Here is a 16,322-nt window from a genome sequence, read left to right on the forward strand (position 1 = left end):
GATTTACACCTCCATGACTGATGCAGATTTTCCCGACTGAGATGGTTGTCAGTCACTGTTTTTAACAATTGTTTAAACATGATAATTTGCTTCTTTTCTCTTCTGAAATTGTTCAGTTTTATTTCAGTAGCAAAGAATTTCAAGAATTTCCCCAAATTAATATCTTTTTTAAAAAGTTTTACCCATAAGAGTTTTAGCTGAAACAGGGCTCTGAACAGAGCGGCGCTTCTCCAGAGGAGTAAAACATCTCCTGCAGGATCCTGCAGGTTCTCTCAGGCTCAGAAGATTTAATCAAACATTTACTGACAAAAGAAAGAAACGATCTTTGTCCCACTCTGCGGGGGATTGAGCTGATCACGACGGAGGCTTCATCGACGTCGGATTCAAAGCCGCATTAAATAAACTCTTAAATGAACCCAGAAGGAAAAGAGGCGCAGCAGAGCTTGTAGAGAAAGCCTGGCTGTTCAATGTTTCATGAGAGAAACAACCTGTGGTGTCACAAGAACCTAAAAACTCGTAGAAATGAGAATCTTCTTTTAGTTTCAGCTCGCAGGCTGAGAGAGAAGCACCTCCTGGATCCTTCTCCTCCGACTCTCGCGCCTCCTGAATGCACCGTGTTGCAGGATAGTTGGAAAAACAAAGCGGACTATTTCTCTGCACAGTGAGAAAGTCTTCTGTCAGTCAGACTTTTTCCTTTTTTAAATAATTGCAATGATACAAGGTCCAAAAACGACGACAACGGACATAATCTTAGAGACAGAACTGAAAGAGATATGGCTATCTACAGGGCCTCCCGCCATCTCCGCAGCGACATCCGCGGACGTCTGCAGCCAATAAAACAGATTTATTCCTCCATCTGAAACGTTACGGAGTATCCGATACAAAGGGCACCTTGAGAAGAACGGGACAAGGATAAATCCCGTCTGACGTGTCTGGAAAAGCTCCATGTAGGAGCAAAGAGCATGACATCGTGGGTTTGTATCCAGGACGCGCTCGGAGGCGAAGCAAGGAAGAAGCTCCTACTGTTTGATAGTCTTTGGCACCTCCAGGCCGGTCAGTAAGGTCACCTGAAGTGGACAGACAGAGCAAACACTCGGTGAGATTGGGAGACATTCTTTATGCTTCAGGAAACACTCGACCGATTTGTGAGAAGAAGATTTAACCCAACTTCAGCTGGATGTAGTCTATATTGCAATAAACTGCACATTTTCCCTGGATGTGTTTTACCGACTGCAAACATTCACATGAAAAAACAGTAAAATATATAGAAGGTTTTATTGTTTAGTAATAACGATACTTACAGTCTGTATGAACTGTTGCTGAAATCTGAGCATTTAACAAGTCAAACGAGCCTCCAGAGAAGTCCATATCAGTAGAAATACGTTGGAATTTATTTACCTTTTTTATTTATACGGAGGTGTTTTCATGCAGGAGTCTCAGAAGTTTGACTGCATTTGTTTTTATTTAAAGGTTTATCATGGCTGACTCACATCTTCTGGGTTTGTCTGAAGCACACGTTCAGTTTCGTAAAGTTCAGGTTAATGCAACGTTGCTCCATCATCAACATGTGCAGCTGCAAGCCAGATTTTTGTTTTCATTAATAACTTATATCTACATTTAGTTAATAGAGAAACTGAGGATGGGAACATACGTTTGTGTAGAACAGGAGAGGAAAGTGTGTGTGTGTGTGTGTGTAGAGGGAGGGGGCTTTATTTTACCATGCAGAAAAATGACAGTATTGACATCATTAAAATATTTCTACTTTTTCTGAAGATCTTCCTGAAAAAAAGCTGCGATGCATGTTGATCACACTCAGCTGCAAATCGCTCAAGCGAGCATGGACATGAGAGCCAACAGGACCACGTCATCTGCAAAAAGCAGAGACCCAATCCTGAGGCCACCAAGTCGGATGCCCTCAACACCTCGGCTGCGCCTAGAAATTCTGTCCATATAAGTTATGAACAGAATCGGTGATAAAGGGCAGCCTTGGCGGAGTCCAACCCTCACAACCCTCCGACTTACTACCGGCAATGCGGACCAAGCTCTGACACCTGTCGTACAGGGACCGGACAGCTCGTATAAGGGGGTCTGGATACTCCTGGCTTACCGCCCACAGGAGCCCCCGGGGTACATGGTCGAACGCCTTCTCCAGGTCCACATGTAGACTGGTAGGGCAAACTCCCGTGCCCCCTCCAGGACCCCAAAAAGGACTCAATGTCCCCCGCCTCACTTGGGACATGTTCGAAGCTCTGCTGAAGGTGGGAGTTGAAGCTCACTCTGACAGGGGACTCAGCCAGACGTTCCCAGTAGACCCTCACAACACGTTTGGGCCTGCCAGCTCTGACCGGCTTCCTCCCCCACCATCTGAGCCAACTCACCACCAGGTGGTGATCAGTTGACAGCTCCGCCCCCCTCTTCACCCGAGTGTCCAAGGCATGTGGCCGCAGGTCCGACAATACGACTACAAAATCGATCATCGAACTGCGGCCCAGGGAATCCTGATGCCAGGTGTACATATGGACACTCTTATGCTGGAACATGGTGTTCGTTATGGACAATCCATGACGAGCACAGAAGTCCAATAACAAAACACCATTTGGGTTCAGAGGGGGGGGACCATGCCTCCCAATCACTCCCCTCCAGGTCTCACTGTCGTTGCCCACGTGAGCATTGAAGTCCCCCAGCAGAACAATGGAGTCCCCAGAAGGAGCACCCTCCAGCAATCCCTGCAAGGACTCCAGAAAGGGTGGGTACTCTGAACTGCTGTTCGGTGCATAAGCACAGACAACAGTCAGGACCCGTCCCCCCACCCGGAGGCGGAGGGAAACTACCCTTTCATCCACCGGGGTAAACCCCAACGTGCAGGCACCAAGCTGGGGGCTGATGAGAATGCCCACACCTGCTCGGCGCCTCCCACCATGAGCAACTCCAGAGTGGAAGAAGGTCCAGCCCCTCTCGAGGGTACTGGTTCCAGAGCCCAAGCCATGCGTCGAGGTGAGTCCAACTATATCTAGCGGAACCGCTCAACCTCGCGCACAAGCTCAGGCTCCTTCCCCACCAGAGAGGTGACGTTCCACGTCCCTAGAGCCAGCTTCTGCAGCCGGGGATCGGACCACCAGGGTCCCCGCCTCTTGCTGCTGCCCAGCTCACATTGCACCCGACCCCTACGGCTCCTCCCGCAGATGGTGAGCCCACGGGAGGTGGGGCCCATGTAACCCTTTCGAGCTGAGCCCAGGGGTGTAGTCCAGGTTTTATGTGGGTATACTCCGTATACACGAGGGATCACCAATCCTGGTGATCCGTGGTGTCCTGCACATGTCTGTATGTAGCAGTAGAGTCTGAGTCAGGTGTGCTCCAGCAGGAACACTTGGAAAACCTGCAGGACCAGGGTTGGGGATCCCTACACCACTGCCTGAGACCTCTCATCAAACTGGTTCCTATGCTTCCCCTGCTAGCATGTTGTAGCGTGTTAACATGGACTGTTCATTTCTGAGGATTTGTACAAATAATGCTTCAAACAAATGCAAAACTTGCCATTTTGATTATTTCACAAGTTTTCTACACTGTTTATTCCATTTCAAGTTTATTCTGAAGCTTGAAACTATCCCAGCATCGAGCAGGCGAGCTGCAGACCCCCAACAGACTGCCAGCTTAAAGGCAGAGTTCGGACACTAGGGGACATAAAACCGTACAAAGAATGCATCCGTGTTTGGAGAACCTTTTAGTTTCTCTGTTTATGTTGTTATTCAGATTCCTGAGTTACTTGTTGGATTGAAAGTAAGGTTTCATTTGGACATCATAAAGTAGGTTTTTCTGTCCATTTTACACCCAGTTGGATGTCATTACTTCCATCTTTAAAACACATTTTAACACTACCTGCACGTTTCTGTTGAGGCTAACGGCAGGTACGAAGACCCCGTCCAGGTTCTCAAAGGCTGTAGGTCCGTGCTGCTCCTTGTTGATGAAGAACGTCAGTGTGCGTTTGGTCAGGTCCAGCAGGATGCCCACAGTCGAGCCTTTAGTGATGCCGCCTTCCGCCCTGCACGCACACACATGCACACACACGTGCACACACACACACACACATGCACATAGCATGAAATAAAGGAAAGCAGAAGACAGATTATCACACATACAGTGTGTTTCCTAGCAGACACACACCTGCTGAAAGCAAAATATCAGTCAAGTTAAAGTCATATTTATTTTTCAAACATCAACATCAGATGTTGACCGAAGTGCTTAAAAACGATCATAAAATACGTAACAGACGGGCGAAATGCCAGAAACAAAGAAGAAATAACTCAATTTTAACATCTAAATGTGAACTAAATGTCCAGGAATAAAAATGGGGTTTTAATGAGTTTTATAAATGTCCACTGGTGAAGTCCTGATGTGGAGGGGGAGGGAGAGTCACCGTTTGGGTGAGGAAAACCTCCGTCACCCTCATGCTTTAAGCTGGACCGTAAGACAACCAGAAGCATGAGAACAGCAGGTGTCAGAGCTCTGAAAGGAGCGGGAATGGTTGAAAAGTCTGAGAGATAAAACACCTAAAACCAAGAATAAAGACTTCAGATCCCTTCAGACTGGAAACCAGAAGAGAGGAGCTGGAAGTGTTGGGACATGGTCACGTTTACATGTACAGAGCTGCAGATGAGACCGGCGTAAACCGGATTAAACACTGTTAAACAGGAATCAATCACTTTTTATTAACAACACTTTTCATGCATGAGTAGCACAAAAAACCAGATAAAAACAACGAGGTTTGCATCACGCAGAGGATGTAAAACAATAAAAATGAAAATTAAATGTGTTCAAGACTCACACAAGACTCCCTACAGCTCCTCTGTGAGAGGAATTTTCTTTTATCTCTTTAACAAATGAAACAATGTCCCCCTCACAAAGAGAAAGAAACTTTCCTGAGATTTTTTAACCCATAACACCTAAATTTATTTATTCTTATACAGAAGAAAAACTAATTAAAAAGAAAAAAGAGTAAAGTAAAAAGACTGGAATAAAATAAACTGCATTTAAACAAAAACAAATAAATTAAAAAAAAAAAAAAAAAAAAAAAGATAATTTAAAAAACAGAAATAAAAGTAATTTATGGATAAATTATTAATTTAAATAAAGAAATACAAAATCTGGCAACATTGTGACGATGGCCATCAAGGGGTTAACTAGACTGTATACCAGTTTAACCAGCACCGAGGAGTTTCATGGAGACTAAGGGTCCTAAATATCACGAGTTTGGTTTTGTTCCTTCGTTTAAACCAGTAAAATAAAACATCCCATAATAATGAACAGCGACGCAGGAGGACGTAATGGGTTAAAGAAGCTGAGCGTTGATCTTCTTCTTCTGAGAAGTTCAGACTTCTTCATGTTGCCTTGAAGCACATTTCTTCTTCACACATCCACACTTCAAAAGAAATGACTTCACGTTGATCTATGTTTTCTATTTCTGGATCTGCTGCGGATGAAAATACAGAAGACTCGTTTTCTGCCTCAGATCTGGAGTTTCCTGGTGCTGTTGTGTTGACATTTCCCTGAAACTAAAAAGATTTATTTAAAACCTACACACAACAGTTATTTTATCAGCGAGACTTAAAGCGTGTGCTGCGTCTGAGAACGATGCTATTTCCACTTCTACCACTAGATGTCAGCAGTGGTTTTCTCTCGTTTGCTTCTGTGGCTGTAAAACTAAACCAGCAGTGTTCACACTGCAAAAACTCAGTCTTAAAAAACAAGAAAAAAATATACAAAAATTAGGTAAATGTTGCTTAAAATAAGATAAATTCTCTGCCAACAGAACAAGAAAATTTGGTTTGTCAAGACTTCCCAAAACAAGTAAAAAATACTCTTAAAACAAGAGGAATTCTCTGGTATGAAAACTAAGAATTAGTGATTAGAATAACAACCTCATTACAACAACGTGTTTGTAAATATCAAAACCTTCAGTTGATGGTTAAACATGAATATTCAGCTGAAGAAAAGTGGCTTAAGAAGCTCGTGAAAGATGTGGACATGAAACCAACCATCTCAGGGCTGGACTCCTGGGGCCGTGATGAGGATGAGGGAGTCGGTACATGTTCAGACATAAACTGATGAAGGACATGAAGCGTGCGAAGAGGAGTGTTATGAAATCAGCGGTGTTGCATGCTGATGCAGTTAGTCGACACTACTCGTAAAGAACAAGCATTTTCCCGTAAATGAATGTTTAATGAGATGCTTGATGGCTCCTTTCTGCTGCGGAGACCTATTTGATGTCTCCTGCAGCCTGCAGCCATCTCCCAGTGCTCCCTGGTGGGTTTGTTAGCTGGTATTGTACGAGCCTGTGGGTCCGGCTGCCGTCCCGTGTGTCTGTCTTCACTCGACACGATGATGAATGGGCGAAGACTGACACCTTACAGAGTGCCTTGTCTCCTGCCGTTTGAGTTGACAGTAATAAGCGCAGCTCCACAGAACTGATTTATCATCATTACTACTGGATTTGTTCCGATTTTACAGAGCAGGAGTCAAACCCTAACATGGACTAATTCTGGGTTTGTTGGCAGAAAAACCATTTCGAAGGTAAAATCCTTCATTTCCACTTGAGTGGAAAAACCATAAAAGGCTTCATTTCCACCAGATGAAGCAAATTATACCTAAACACTTCCATCTTGTCTCATTGTCTCCCTGTTTTCTTTTTGTTAAAGAGTTCTTGTAATTATTTGAGCAAATCATGAGGATGTGTTAGAGATCTGCAGGTAGACAAGCTAATGAATATTTAAGTTTAAGATGTCGTCAATCAACTCGTTGTGTTTTCAGGACAAATGATGGCAAAACAGACAGTTTTCATGATAAAATGAACAACTTTCTCTGTTTATCTAACATGTGTGTCTCGTTATTCTGGCGTGTCGGGACGGCACAGTGATTTAGGTGGAAAGGTGAACGAGCAGCGAGTTGGTTCATGATCTTCTGTAAATGATCCTGTGCATGATCAAGTGGATGAGTTGTAGCTGTGGCCTGTAAGGATGCATAAACAGGATGGTGTCTTTACCATAAAGATGTCCACGCCTACACTGCTGGAGGATATCACAAACACCAGAGTGCAGAGAGAGCATTTGTTCAGAGATAACACTGATTTACAATTTGAAAGCCAGTATGTCTGATGGTATGGAGACACATCAGCGCTTCTGGGACTGGCAACTTGTCATGATGTGTTATTTAGTGTTTCTCCTTAGTTCTGGTTTCCTGCTTTGGTTCGTAGTTTTCCTTGTTTGGTTCTGTCATGTCCAGGTTCCTGTTCATTAGTTCACCTGGTTTGATTTTCTGATTTGTTTCAACTGTGTCTCGTTTCTACCCTTTGGTTTGGGTTGTCAGTTGCTGGTTCATTTTGTTAGTTCTGCTCTCATTTTGTTCATGGATTAAAGTTGCGTCTTTTCGGCTTTTGGGTCCTCATCTCCACACCAATCGTGACACAACTTGCTGGAAAACCACCATCAGTGCTGAAAGTTTTAGAGCAGGGCGCCTAAAGTCGGTCCTCGAGGGTCAATGTCCTGCAGGTTTTCATTGTTTCCCTTTTCCAACGCAGTTTCCTTCCAGAGTGGCTTTCAGACTTCAGCAGGACAATGCTCAACCACGTACTGCATCTTCGACAGCTGCTTCATCGTCTGGTTGAAGGACTGACCGGCCTGCAGTCCAGAACCTTCACCAATAACATGAGAAATAAATACAACAAACAATCTGGACTCCTGGGCAGCTGGAATCCTGGATCAGGCAAATATGGGACAACATTTCTTTCCAAAAGCTCCGTCCAGCCGTACGTCTGGACGTCTTCACAGTGATACGACACACTGATGGTAAAGTCATGATTTGATGGCAGCATGTTGCTCCTCACATATAAAGCTCTCCATGACCAAGCTCCATTGTACATAAAAGCTCTTATAGTTCCATATATTCCAAATAGAGCACTTGGCTCTCAGACTGCAGGTTTACTGGTGGTTCCCAGAGTCTCAAAGAGTACCATGGGAGGAAGAGCCTTTAGCTATCAGGCTCCTCTCTTATGGAACCAGCTCCCACCGTGGGTTCTGGAGGCAGACTCCCTCCACACCTTTAAGATGGAGCTGAAAACCTTCCTTTTCCATGATTCTTATAGTTAGGATATGAGCATCTCCTGAGTTGGAGTCTGCATGTACGGGACCCAACTGTCCAGGTTCTGCTCTTTGCTCTTATAGTTATGGGTAGTCTAGCCAATCTTTACTTATGTAGCAATGGGGATGTTACCTGATGCACTGAGAAGTACCTCGCTCCATTTCTCAAATGTATTAATGTATAAATATATGCCAATATTGCCGTCTGTAACTTATTTCTCCTTTTTTCCGCAGGTCTTCCTGAATAAGTGCAGTTGTACATGTTGATCTGTCTTTCCTGTCGTCTCCACCCCAACCAGTCGAGGCAGATGGCTGCCCTCCCTGAGCCGGGTTCTGCTGGAGGTTTTCTTCCTGTTAAAGGGGAGTTTTTTCCTTCCCACTGTCGCCGCATGCAGCTCAGGATGGAGGATTGGATGGAAGTCATGACTCGATGCAATCAGTTGGTTTCTATTATAGGATATGTATGAATTGGCTCAAAATGATGTGTATGTAACGGGTCCTGTGACAACATTGTTGTGAAGTGGCGCTGTACAAATAAAGTTGAATTGAATTGAAAATTTTACCTCAAACTTGTACCAGACAACAACCGTTTCAGAAATGGGTCGTAGAATCAACAAGCAAGGAAATAAATATGTAGTGATTTAAGCGCATTTTACTTTTGGATGGTTTTCGTTCGCAGCTTCTCCTCGACTCTACCTGTTGGTGTGGGAGTTGTTGTGCATGAACCAGGAGCGGTTGTTGTCCACATACATGGCCCAGGCTTTGTCATCTTTCCCCAGCATCATGTCCTTCATGGTGTTGATCCTCGCAATGCCAAACGCAGGGTCCGGGTGGTTGTCATAGCGATCAATGCTGACCTCCCAGTAGTGGATGCCCTACAGCGAGAGCGGATAAAGAACATCATCTACTCACCTGACACCAGATAAAACTCTGAAAACGACCTGGAAGCGACTCTGAAGCAGAAAAACGCCTCACCTTTGAGAAAGCAGCGGTTCCCAGCACCACGCGGTCGTCGTAGCTGTTACAGCTCACCGTCTGGTTCTCATTGGACAAAACGATGTCTCGGTGGGCTGAGGAGGGGTCAAAGGTGAACCAAGCCACTGGAAGCAGGATAAAAAAACAGTTGGCCAGTCTTAGTCTGTGCGCTGTACTCACACAGTATCTAACTGGTCATGAGATCTATATTTCTTCCTTTTCTCCATCCGATGATGATTCACTGTGAATGTTTGGGTTAGATCTGCTGTAGCCGGTTACATCCGCTGCTGGTTCACTTGTCAGACAACGTTAAATGGACACAGGTGAGTCATCCTTGTGAAGAAGGTTCAAAACGCTCTGACTGCATCGATTTCAGTCAATCTCACATATAAAAAAGTCACTTTCTGACCTTAAAGGCTCATGTGAAAAGACAAAATATACTTTAATATACAATATACATGAAAGAATTTTAATAAAGTCTTAAAATGAGATAAATGCAGCCTCAGATGAAGACTGCCTGATATAATATCAGAATTTTATCACTTTATTAATGTTTCATTAAAGAGACAGTATTCAGGGAATGATGTATTTCGGGTAAAGTGGGGGTGGTGGTGGTGGTGTGTTTGCTTTATGTCCTTGTGTGTGTGTGTGTGTGTGTGTGTGTGTGTGGAAAGAGTGTGTTTTTGATATTTTTAAATATCATGTTATCTACTGTTTGTTTTAATCCTTATGACTTTATTTTATCTTGTAAAGTACTTTGTGTTGCCTGTAGCATGAAAAGTGCTCAAGAAATAAAGTTTGATTTGATTTGATTTGATATGATTTGATATGATATGATATGATATGATATGATATATGATTTGATATGATATGATATGATATGATATGATTTGATTTGATATGATATGATATGATATGATATGATATGATATGATTTGATTTGATATGATTTGATATGATATGATATGATATGATATGCAGCCATCATTCATTTCATTAAAACTAAAGCAAAATGGAGAAGCAACGTGAGAAACACGGATGAGACTCCACCGTTCAACATGTGGTTGAACTAAACTGAACTCAATATCAACACTACAATGAATTTACTCATAAATTAGTCACTAAATTAATACAAATGAGTGAAAAATAAACAAGAAAAGTATTATTTCCCAGATTTGACTGCCAGTTATTTACCTGCAGGGAAAAGTTATTTGACAGATTTCAACAAACACCAGATTATCCAACCAGTTATTGCATCAGGGTACAAATCTCTAAAATGATCTCATGCACATATTAAAAAATAAATAAATAAATATATGTTAATTTCTCTGCATATTCTTACCTTATTTGTAAAATAGTTGTAAAATAGATGTATTTCTATATTTATGTTATTATTCAGTGTTTTTATTATTATTTTTATTATTCAGCACCTTATCACCCAAACAAGTTCCTAGTCTGTGAATTGCTCAAAGACAACAACAATAAAAGTCTATTCAGACCCTCAATTACTGAGAGTAACATGAAATTTTCATTGCATGACGAGCTCATGCCAGCATTAAACTTTAAACGTTTTCCTTTCTGCTGTTGCTTCGTGCAGCTCAGGATGGAGGATCGGATCCAAGTCGAGGTTTGATGCAATCTGTTGGTTTCTGGCTTGAACTGATGTGTCCGTAAAGTTCCCTGACATGACTTTGTCGTGAAGCGGCGCTGTACAAATAAAGCTGAACTGAATTGAATCATCTGCATAGCGTGCAGCAGAAACTTCACGGCCGGAGGCTTCGGAAAAGATTTCTGCAGGTTTGGCCGTTTTATAAGAAGCTGCATGTGATGGGAGATAACTGATGACTTCATCAATGTGGGGAAAACACACACACACACACACACACACACACTTGCATGTTGAAAAGCCACATTTAAGCCTGGGGACAGACGCAACCACATGCTGCATCACTGAACATGTGGCATGAACAGCGTTTACACACACACACACACACACACACACACACACACACACACACACACACACACACACACACGCACACACAGCGAAGACTTGTTTGTCAGAAGAAATGCTTGTTTAGCAGCTTGATGAACAACAGACACATCCTGTAATCACCCTCCATGCTCAGCTGCTGAGGAAAACAGGGAGAGAGGATACAGGAGGAAATAATGAAATAAAAACGAGCTGGAGGGATAAATCATCACCCTTTCTTTGCCATCATCTCCCTTCTCTCCCTCTCTTTTTCTTCCCTTCTACGTCCTTCCAATCCCATCCCCCTTATTTATTCTCCTCCTCTCTCTTCCACATCCTCTGTGTTCCTTTCCCTAAAAAATCTCCTCCTGTAAGAGGCTTTCTGTGTTACGTAGCATAAATATAATGACATCATAAGTCACAAACAAAAACAGTTATATAAGGACACACAGACGGCGTCTCGGTCTCACACACCGTCGGAGGTCTTCAGTACAACTGTCTTGCTGTAGGGTCCCACACCGACAGCGTTGTATGCTTTCACCCTGGCGTTGTAGGAGCTGTTAAAATGCAGCCCATCCACCGTGCACATCGTCTCCTTCCCCACATACACCTCCTGAGGGAAACACATTAAAGCATGATCAGAAATGCAATTTAAACATAAGTGCATGCATTTTATGTCCTCTGCATAATGCATAAGACGGACTGCAACATTAGCCAAGAGGTCAAGGACTCGAGAATTTTTCATGCATGTTTACTCACAACATGATTAATTACACAGAAAGAGCTAGCGCCTTTAATTGAGAGTGGAAAGGTCTGTGAATTATTAATAATAAGAGGTAGATGAGCTTGTCCGACATCGTAGATTGTATTCAAGACTCTGCGTGAGTTCGTAGGTTTTGCATCTTTCCCATTAAACCCCTGATTTATGGTGCATGTTAGTGTCACCATGAGGCGGTTTGAGCCTCGTTCTGCTGGTTCTCTCTGCAGCTTTTCATAAAACTGGGGACAATTAACTGGTCTTACTTGAGCACCAGATCTTTTTTTAGTTTCTGTCTCAGTTTTAGCCAAAAATGCTGTGTGTCTGAACATCCGCACCAGTCCCTAACTAAAGTAACTTACCCCTCATTTACTACAAAGGGCTACACTGTATTGTGAACTCATTCTGCAGGCAATTCAGACATGAAGCTGGCTATTTACTCCTTGTTGAAGATGAGGTGACGTCTGGCTGTCACCACGGCAACCACCACACATTGTTCCAAATCCAATCCAAAGTCGTGTGAAAAAAGAAAAAGTATTTTCTCATGTTGTATTTTAGTCTTTCATTCATTCAGTATCCAAACCTCTTAATCCAATGACGGGTCGCGGGGAAGCTGGAGCCTATCCCAGCAGTCTTTAGGCGAAAGGCAGGGTACACCCTGGACAGCTCGCCAGTCCATCGCAGGACCACACAGAGACACACAACCACTCACGCTCACTCCTATGGGCAATTCAGAGTAACCAATTAACCTAACATGCATGTCTTTGGACGGTGGGAGGAAGCTGGAGAACCCAGAGAGAACCCACGCATACATGTAGAGAACATGCAAACTCCACACAGGAAAACCACGTACCAAACCTTGCCCCAGCCGAGGATCAAATCAGGCCTTATTTCAGTCATTTTTGTTGCATATTTAATAATAAATAAGGATATAAAATGAATGTTTGATAGTTTTTTTTAAAAACCTGCTTTGACGCCACTTTGAGCTCCTGTCTGCAATGCATTGTGGTCTATATTGACCCGTCTAGTGAGCATCAATGCTTACTACTTTTCGAGATGCATTGTGGGTCATTTTGAGTACACTGCTTGTTTGATCTCGCTATAGGTTTGGACACCCCTAGAAAATGGCGTGAGCACCATATAGAGCACTTTGTAGGGATTAGTGTGGACATTCAGACGCAGCCCTGGACGGTGTTCCTCAGGGGTCAGTTGTCGGCCCTCAGCTATTGTCCATAAATGTTACTGCTTGGCCACTTGGTCAGGTCACTAAAACAATACTTGTATATCTCATGCAGATTTTTTATATTTATTAATAATAACCTGTGTGCCCATGCTATCAGGTCTATTTCATTTCACTCACATTTTGCCTTAATGGCATAAAATCCCGAATGTTTTGTCATTTCTTTGTGTTAAACAACAATAAAGTAGAGGTGACGTATTATGACCAAAGAAACAAAAGAAACTTCTGTTGCATAGTTATGAAAGTCATGCAGGAGGGAATATTATCTAAGTCCAAAGTCTTTCATGCATTTCAGTCCCATGAACAAAACTTAATGAACAGTTTCGGTCTTGAGCCGATGTTTCAGGTTTCTGTTCATGAATGACATCCCCATAATGAAAAGACTATAAATCTGAAACCACACGGTATAACTGAACACTTTTTTGAGTCATAATAAAGGGAAGACTTGTGAGATTTGTTAAGATGTGTAAATATCTGTTTGTATTACTGATAAGGACGAAGTGAAGATGAAAGAAAAGCTTGGCTTATAAAACCTACTTTCAGGATGAACATGAATCTCACTTTGGAAGCTGCAGATCTGAACCTACAGGCCATGATATAATGTGCAAACATTAACATTATCTCTGCAAAGTCCAGCTCTGATAAACTGAAGTGGTGAAAAATCAGAGGTTTTAGTCGAGACCGTTAAGTCGAAGCCTTTAAAACGAGCATTTTGGCATCATCTGGAGGGCCTTGGGTTTTAAAAGGTTAATCCAAATGGCCAAAATGACTCATAAAGGGTCAGACCTTTTGTTTCTGCTCAAACTGATCCATGCAATTTTCTGTAGACGTTTATATAAATGCAACTCGCTGTTTTCTGTTTATTACACTGAGGAATAGAAAAGCTTACGATTTTTTAAAACTAATTCATACATTTTATTACAGTTTATTCTTATATTTGAAGTTTATTTCGAATAAAACTTCTTCACAGCCTTCATTACTGTTTATTTTAGAGGATGTTTGTGTTGCTGTTATTCTTTGTTGTTAAAGTTAAATAAAATAATCCTAATTCTTATTCCTGTCATAATTAGAGTTATCTGAGTACTATGTTCCCACCCTGTACTGTCCTCCGTTGCCGTCATCCAGCTCCAGGACGTAGCCCTCGATGGGGCTGCCTTGGGGCGCAGTTACCCTCCAGGCCAGAGTGACGCTGTTGTTCCTGGTGCAGCACTTCTCCAGCTGCAGGAGGGGGGCTGCCGGCACCGAGGGTCCGGATTCCGCTGGGGGAAGAAGCACATGGATGAAACATTATACCTCCGAGGTGGAGGATGGTCATAGAGAAGAAATGTAGAATGAGGGAAGAGGATGGACGTTGGGATAGTAAGAAAGGGAGGAGGTGGTGGGGAGTGGGACAAACATGGGAGTCATCCCAGCTTAGGGCCTTTAAACAGGCAAGAGGAAAACATAGCAGCTTTAACAGGAAACTACGGTGAGATTAAGAAGCTTTATGGGTGAAGGAATTCCAGGTTCATCTTGAGGCCAACAGATGGGAATCAGTGGGATTTAAACTGGGCCACGTGAGGACATATATGGTGGTAGTGCATGAGGTGCATTGGGTTGGACTGATACGAGCTTTGAGGACTGACTTGCTTCATTTAAACCAACGACACCATTTGCAGCAACGTGGCAAAGTGTTATGAGACATCAGCTTCCCTCTGTAGGCAAATGGCATTTTAAATATGTTTTCTTTGCTGTTTGATAAAAGGCCCAAATCTGCATATGATCAAAAGACTCAGTAGTATATCAGTCTAACCCATGTGCTTGGAGAACAGTTTGTTCTAAAAATAGGTGAAACAGACATACAAACCACAAAACAGGGTAAAAGGGATCACAGAGCACACGTCTTGCTCAGACTTATGAAGTCTGCTTCAGCTGTGGGAGGATCTACCGACCTCGTGGCCAGAAAAGTTGGGAAATTTTCTAACATGCAAAAAAAACAGAAATTTGTTAGATGACCTCTGACCCTTCAGACAGCACCACAGGAGAATCCATCAGGCCTCCATGATCAATATAAACCCAAAAAACATCCTTTCAGGCTACACCACACAGGAACCTGACAGCATCTTATATCAGCCTTCTGCAAGACTCATCTGGACCCCAGCTCCACTCAGATGGACAGGAAGACAGCAGTTCTACTGGGGGATCGTACCAATGTCTGGTTCCGCACGCCACAGATCACAATACCTGCACTGACCCAAACGCAGATCAAGATGGCATCTTGTAACAAGAGGAATGGGAGTGGATGAAGAGCGTGCGTTCATGAAGAGGAGAATCCGACAAGCAGCTGAAATCTTGTTTTCATCAAATATGGACACAGATCCATCAGTAAAAACTGCAGCAACCATCTCCATTTTCCAACTGATTAAAAGTCCAATTAAAAAAACAAATAAATGAAAGATTTAAGCTTTTGTTCAGAAAACGTCCCAACTTTTCTGTCAATGAAACTATAAGTTCAATAAGTATTGTCATCTGCACGTATCGCTAAGTCTGTTTCCTACTAAACACAGGCTGCTTTTAGCCAAACCAGAACACTTTTTTATCAATATTATATATTATATTAGAAATTTCCAATTTTATGGGCATGCCGATATCAACATTAAAATGAAATATCAGAAATTATTATCGGTTTTTACTTTTTCATGACATACATTTACACAGCTTGCACTTATTATATATCAAATTCTTCAGCTACGTCTCCTCTAACTCAACATGACAAAATATAGGAGATGTAATGTTTATTTTTCTAGATAATTTTATTTGTTTGGTACAATCGGCTCCTTAAATATCAGTATCGGTTTATATGGGTATCAGAAATAAACAGATATCAGTAAGAAAAAGCCAAACATCCCTACATAATATAAATAATACAACGTGTAATATGTGAGAAGCGCGTTTAATTCCTTTTATGCAAGCTGGAATAGTCCCTTCCTGTTGATAGAAAACGTCTTTGATCTGGATCAGTCTGGTATTAGGAGTGGTTTTTGACACAGTGAATGCCACCTTCCTACTCTGTGCTTTCTGAAACAGGAATCTCAGATGTGGCCCAGCCTTGCCTTGAATCAAACCCATAGATCGTATATGAAAGATGGACAGAGCCTCTGGCGGTTAAAAGTGAAGCCTATGCGGAAGTGCATAAAACTGCAGTTCTCCCATCATCCACTAGGGGCTGCAAAACAGAGCAAATCTCCATAGACTCCCATGTTAAAAAGA

The 16,322-nt window shown here is 42.5% G+C and overlaps 1 protein-coding gene across 2 annotated transcripts in view; it reads right to left on the bottom strand.

The window, feature by feature from the left end:
• Positions 1–1,019: 1,019 nt before the first annotated feature.
• Positions 1,020–16,322, bottom strand: part of trim67 (tripartite motif containing 67) — a gene marked incomplete at both ends in the record, with an annotated part of 164,725 nt that continues 149,422 nt past the window's right edge. For both annotated transcript variants that reach the window (XM_079256011.1, XM_079256010.1), the window contains 6 exons: positions 1,020–1,067; positions 3,877–4,039; positions 8,826–9,004; positions 9,105–9,229; positions 11,551–11,689; positions 14,169–14,332. In XM_079256011.1, coding sequence (XP_079112137.1) covers positions 1,020–1,067; positions 3,877–4,039; positions 8,826–9,004; positions 9,105–9,229; positions 11,551–11,689; positions 14,169–14,332 — 818 coding nt within the window. The remainder of the gene's footprint in view (positions 1,068–3,876; positions 4,040–8,825; positions 9,005–9,104; positions 9,230–11,550; positions 11,690–14,168; positions 14,333–16,322) is intronic.

Source organism: Telmatherina bonti (genome assembly GCF_933228915.1).
Source record: "Telmatherina bonti genome assembly, chromosome: 16".
NCBI lineage: Eukaryota > Metazoa > Chordata > Actinopteri > Atheriniformes > Telmatherinidae > Telmatherina > Telmatherina bonti.